At 48.0% G+C, this 6115-nt stretch overlaps 2 protein-coding genes across 2 annotated transcripts in view; both read right to left on the reverse strand.

The window, feature by feature from the left end:
- The window catches only part of LOC106723425 (NACHT, LRR and PYD domains-containing protein 12-like), a 23825-nt gene extending 20888 nt beyond the window's left edge, over positions 1–2937 (reverse strand). The window contains exon 1 of the mRNA XM_014527692.2: positions 2535–2937. Within this exon, the coding sequence (XP_014383178.1) occupies positions 2535–2937 (403 nt within the window). The remainder of the gene's footprint in view (positions 1–2534) is intronic.
- Positions 1673–3804, reverse strand: LOC102374462 (NACHT, LRR and PYD domains-containing protein 12-like). The gene has a single exon (XM_014527693.2). The coding sequence runs from the start codon at positions 3655–3657 to the stop codon at positions 2956–2958; it is 702 nt and encodes a 233-aa protein (XP_014383179.1). The 5' UTR covers positions 3658–3804; the 3' UTR covers positions 1673–2955.
- Between the last annotated feature and the right edge of the window lie 2311 nt (positions 3805–6115).

Genomic DNA, 6115 nt, shown 5'->3' on the forward strand with positions numbered 1-6115 from the left:
GCCCAAGCGAGCCTGCCAATACTGGCCAGAAACCGACCAATCTGCCAAGCATCCCTGGCTACTTGGGCCCGCGCGCAGGGCCGGGTCTTTCCCCCCTGCCCAGGTGACCAGAGCATTCAGGCACCAGGCTTTTGTCTGCAGACAAGGTGGGAGATCCCCGCCCTGAGGGATTCAACACCAGCCTCTCAGGCTGGCTGAGACAGATCTCTGGAGAGGGGCACCCACGGGGGCATTTCTGCCACACTCTAGACCTTGGACACGCAGACCATAAAGAAGTTATCTTATGTCCAGTCTAAATCGTCCTTCCAGAAGTTTGTGGCCATTAGACCTAGTTATCCCTTGGGGAGCCCTGGTGAGCAACTGCTCTCCCCGTTCCTGGTGCACCCACTTATGTACTTATAGGCTGCCACCAAGTCCCCCTGAGCCGTCTCTTCTCCAGGCTCAAGAGTCCCGTGTCCCTCAGCCTCTCTTTGTAAGGCTTGCTCCCTTGGCCTTTGCTCATGCAGGTGGCTCTCCTCTGGACTCTCTCAAGCTTATCCACGTCCCTCCTGAAGTGGGGGCCCAAAACTGGATGCAGTACTCCAGGTGCGGCCTCGCTAAGGCCAGGCAGAGCGGGAGGATGATGTCCCTGGCTTTGCTTGAGATGTATCGATGGATGCATGCCAGAGTTTGGTTTGCTTTGCTGACCACGACATTGCATTGGTGGTTCGTGTTGATCTTTAGGTCTGTCAAGACCCCCAGGTCTCTTTCGTCGTGGTGCTAGCAAGTGTAGTACTGCCAAGCCTATAGGTATGATACTGGTTTTTCCACCCAAGGTGGAGCACCCTGCACTTCTCTGCATTCAGTGCCATCAGGTTTTGGTCTACCCACTGTAGTGAGCAAAGAAACTTTTACCCTGAAACAAGCTTGTTTGTATATTTAGAAAATATACCAAACAAAAGGCCATTGTTCAGAAACCAGAGGTCATGCACTCAGGAAATGTCTGTTATTCCAAGACAGTGGTCATGTACTCAGGAAATGTCTGTTATTCCAAGACAGTGGTCATGTACTCAGGAAATGTCTGTTACTGTGCTACAGTGGTCATGTACTCAGGAAATGTCTGTTACTGTGCTGCTTTCCTACTGCAACATGTTAACGGCTGCTTAGCTTTCGCAAAAAAGTTTTAAAATTAGCGAGACCAAAAATGCAACTAAAGAGTTTTGTGAAACATAACTAGACGACCCGAAAATAGGGGAATTTTGTTAACACAGCATTATAATTCTGTTGCTTATGGAAAGGTATCAGACTAAGTAAAAGCACGCATGCGTCAAGTTTTTCCTGCCTTTTTACCCTTATATGGAAGTGCTATGTATCACTATTGCCTTATCTTTTAAAAAAGTATAAAAAGGTCCTGTAGTTTTTGTTTGGGGCCATTTTTGCCTCTTTCCGGCTATGGTCATTTGCTCGAGCAAATAAACTGCAGTAAATGCCTTTTACCCATGTTGCCTGGTTCCTATGTGGCTAGACAACAGACTCCAGGGAGTTTTCTCCCACGACACCACCTTGCGAGCCTCTGCGGGTCGGCTTGTATCCCCAACCTGTTCTCCAGTGGGACCGCCTTCCCCCATAGTTTAGTGTCGTCCCCATGCCTACCCTTGCACATACAAGTTATAGACTAAGTGTGTAAATAAGTTCTTGATAGTTTATTAGGTGATGTATCAAATTATTTATTTATTGGTTCCTTATGTAGCATGGGTAAGTTGTATTTCTTCCCCCGATGTAATGTGTATCTGAGAAGTATTAACCCTTAAGCCACCATTGCCGGGTTATGTTTGGTAACATTATCTGTTTTCTTGTATTACTTATATGTTATCTTGTAAATAATTAAATTATGAACATAGATTTATAACGGTCTGCAAAGTTGTTTCGATTGTCAGGGGAGGCTCTGCGCTTGGGGACCCTGCAGCAGCTACCCAGGGAGCTGAGCCGGGCCACCAGCTACCACAGAAATCCACTTTTCAGGACAGGGCGTGGGAAGCATCACGCCCAGTGTTGCATTAAAAAAATATGTAAGTGTTTTTGAAGCCCAGGTAATACTTACAGAGGTGGCTGCTTTTGGGAACTTGAAACATCTTCATTCAGGCCTTCATATCTGAATTGACAAGCCTCTAGAAGAAGTGATTCCAATTGGTGGCAGTTTCTTACACAGAACGCAAGCACCTCTTGATCCATTTGGGTAAATGTATGAAAACTTAACTTCACTGCTGTTAAATGACTCAATGCACTTTGCACAAATTTTTCTTCTTGAATTTCATACAAACAGTGAAATTCCTCAAGCTGATCAAGCTCTTCAACCGGAGATGAAAAATCTGACCTCTGTCCATGCAATTCCCAAAGTCTTTGGGGTTTTGTTTTAATCCATTTCAGTAATTCTGGTTTAATTTTCAATGACATTTTGCAACTCAGTTTTTTCTCAATGTCCTTCATTCTCTCTTCATTTAAGAGACCAAACAGAAATCTCACTGTTAACATTAAATGATTTCTAGGTTTCCCACAGTTGGCTAACAAAGCTGCCAAAGCTTTTATGTCATTTCCTGAGCCTTTGTCTACTGCCGCCGCTTCCTCTTCCAGAGCATAAAACAAAGCTGCAAAAAACTCTTGAAAAGACAAGTGGATGAAGCTGTAGAGACATTCACAGTCAGTGCTTTTGTGAAAGAGGTTCTCGTTCAGAAAGAGGGAGTCAGATGTGTCTAAGCCGTGCTTCTTCAGCTCCTCTGCTTCGAACAGGATTTTCTGCCTGCAGACCCCATCTGCAGCCAAGGAGCAAAGTCCTTTCAAGTTAGTTTGTAGGAGTTGCTTTGACTTGCTTCTTGGATCCCTCAGTAAATTGTAAAGGTAGAGCAGGTACACTCCTGTGACTGTTGTCGAAGTCTGTGCAAGTTCCTCACCCTCATCCATCTGCTGCTTGATGACAGTTCAGACGATCCAACAGACAATGGGGACAAAGCACATGGTGAAGAGCATTTCATTTGCTTTTACAAAATTCAAGGCTTTTCTTGCTTTCCCTTTATCGCCAAAATATTTGTCAAAGTATTCTCTCCTCTCAGTTTCTGAAAACCCCAGGATTTCAGCGTAGCGCTCATTGTGCAAGCACTGCCCGAGCTCCTCCACAGCAGCTGGTCTTGTAGTAATGAGTAAGGAGCATTTCTCAAGGACTTTTTTCCAGACTAAACTGCTCAGCACGATTTCCATTGGTTTCTTCTCCCAGGGATCAGAGCACAGACTCTCTTCTGGCTGAGCCAAGGAAAACCTCAGTTCATCAAAACCATCGATTATGAACAGGAGTCTCTCGGGATTCCCCAACATTGCTTCAATCGGTGCATGTCGATCAGGACAATTCCTTAGCATCAAATCTGCAACACTTCCCTGCTCCGTGTCAAAGTTAACTTCTCTGCAGTTTATGTAGAAAACATAATCAAACTTCTCGTTGTAAAGCTTTCCAGCCGCCCAGTCAACCATGATCTTTTTTGCTGTCAGTGTTTTCCCAATCCCTGCAGCTCCCAGCAATACAGCAATTCGCGGAGTTTTCCCCTTCTCATCAGCTGCAAATAAGTCACCAATGGTGAGGGATCTCTCTTGCTCATACATGATTTCTGCATGTCTCTGTCCTGAGGCCATTATTTCATGTTGTCTTTCCGTTCTGGCACGTGTTTCCTTTACAATAATCAGCTTGGTGTATCTGCTGTCTAGAATTACTTTCTCACCAGGAAGAGAGTTCCTGTCTTTTATTACTCCATACTTGTCCTGTATGTGTGCAGTGTACTCCTCCCTGTAACCTGGGCGAGAGACATGAAGCATTAGATATCCTGCAGTAGAAGTTCAGGGTAATAAAACAGTCTTTATTAATGCTGCAATAAAGTTAATTTAACAAGAATAAATGGTGTCTTTACCTAATTGTATTGTACATTTCCTCATATACTATCCCCCAATCAACTAGCTGGAGGTCCTGTAGTGCTTCTTTATATCCCACTGGAATTAGGATGCAGGCAAAAATGATTACTTTTAAGTCTCTGGGATTGGGAACATCCCGACGAGCGCGCATGAGGGAGTTCCCCAGGGACAGCTAGCAGCAGCTCGTATTTCTGCTGGTACTAGTTGTCTCTGAGGAATGCCCCTGCACATGTGCTCTGGAGGGAGGCAAAGTGCTGCAGGTGGGGTAGGGGTCCTGGGGGCCTCCTGGGGCTACGGCGGTGCTGATCTGGGCACGCAGGGCCTGGCTGACAGCTGGAGCATGCTTTTTTTATACTGGGATTTCCTGGTATCTGTATTTGGCTCTGAGCTGCAAATATGGAGCACAGAAAACCAACAAATGTGCACAGGGTGTGTTTTGCAGTGCCTCAAAATGCACATTTGCATTTGTGTGGACACGGCCTGTGTGTGTATATTCAATAGTCCCTTTACTCACTGGTGAAATGAAGCACCCTCTACAGTGAAAGCCAGTAATGCAGGGCACAGCAGCAATACAAACCACTTCAGATCAGGGCCCAGCAACTGTTAAAAGCCATGGGCCAGAACAACCTGGCCTCAAACTGGGCAACTTCAGGGGCACATCTACAGTGTGGGCAGGGGGGAGAGGCAGGGAGTTGCCTACGTCTGCACTGGGGCACGGTGCTGCTGTCACTTCTCCCCATCCCTCAGCTCCCTGGTTGCCATGTGGGCACAGCTTCCAAGTAAGTCAGGGACTGAGCCAGGGCTGGGCAGCTGGAAGCTGTGTCTGCATTGCTGCCACTTCTCACCACCCACCAGCTGCAGAGCAAGCACAGCTGGAAGTTGCCCAGCCCCAGTTCAGTTCCTCACTGCCTGGAAGCTGAGCCTGTGCTGCAGCCAGGAGGATGGGCATGAGGAGTCGTGGTGCTGATGTAGGTGCAGCTTCCACCTGCCCAACTCTATCACAACTCCTCACTGCTCAGCCCCAGCATGGGCATGGGTATGGGCAAAGCCCTCCAGCTCCAAGGGGCACATCCAGTGGGTCTACGGGCCATATCTAGCTCATGGAACATAGTTGATGACCCCTATTTAGGTGACAAAGCAAGAAGGAACATAACAGGAAATTGTGATATTTGGGGGAATCAACTGAAAATGGCGGAGCCCTGATTCATGTTTTCACCTGACTTGTGTGATCCTGGAACGGCTCCGTCTGGATGTAGAAAACCCGTTCTGGGATCTGGAAGGACTATGGTCTCAGGTGTGCTATTCACTACTCCTATTAGCTAGTCAAACCCCTGGCAGCTCTAGAGGAACTGCCAGTCGGTGATAACAGGCCTGTTGCAATGTCACATACCTGCTGCTCTTCCTCCATGGGGCTGGTCAGCGCCCAAAGCTGGAAAAGAAATGGCATGGGAGTATTAGTTACAGAGCTGAAGAGAGAGTGTTGCCCAGTGGAGGGAAGTGAGAGAAGAGTTTCATTTAAGGTTCTCTACAGTAGGAGGAAGGCTAAAGCTCAGGGAGACAGCGAGTTCTTGAAGGCAGGAGTACAAGGCAATCTGCTGTCAGGGACTGCCCCAGAAATACCTGTGGTTTTACCATGATGGGCCCTGCCACCGAAAGCAGCTCTGTTCCTCCAGGTGGGGCCAGATTTCCACAAGAGCTCAGCACAGGAAGTGCTGCTGAAATCCAGCCCTTGTTCAGGCAGTTTGATTGGAGCTAAGTAGCTTTGAAAACCTGGCCTCATATACCTGTCTCACTGCCTAGTCTTCCTCCTGTATTGTGTGCACAAGGTTCACATGGGAGCCCCCAGATAAACTGAGCATCAGTGACACTGGGCAGCTCTTTGAGGTTGGGTTTGCTCCTGTTTGAGACCTGAACAAAACTCTCAGCTACCGCCGCACAGCACTGCCAAGCTCAGGCACTTTCTCCTTGACCAGCGCTTCCTGCCCTCACTCCCCTGCAGTAACTGGCAAAGTCCCCCCAGACTCTTAGACCACCTGAGGCAGCAGCACCCCTTCCCCTCCACCCCGCTCCCCAGCAGAAGCCCCTGGCCCAGTGACCGTGCCCCACAATGCACCCGAACACGACCTTCCTCCAACTGCTTCTGCCCTCTCTTCCCTGCTGGTGCTGCTGCTGCCAGGTGCACAGC

Source organism: Alligator sinensis, unplaced genomic scaffold (genome assembly GCF_000455745.1).
Source record: "Alligator sinensis unplaced genomic scaffold, ASM45574v1 scaffold539_1, whole genome shotgun sequence".
Taxonomy (NCBI): domain Eukaryota; kingdom Metazoa; phylum Chordata; order Crocodylia; family Alligatoridae; genus Alligator; species Alligator sinensis.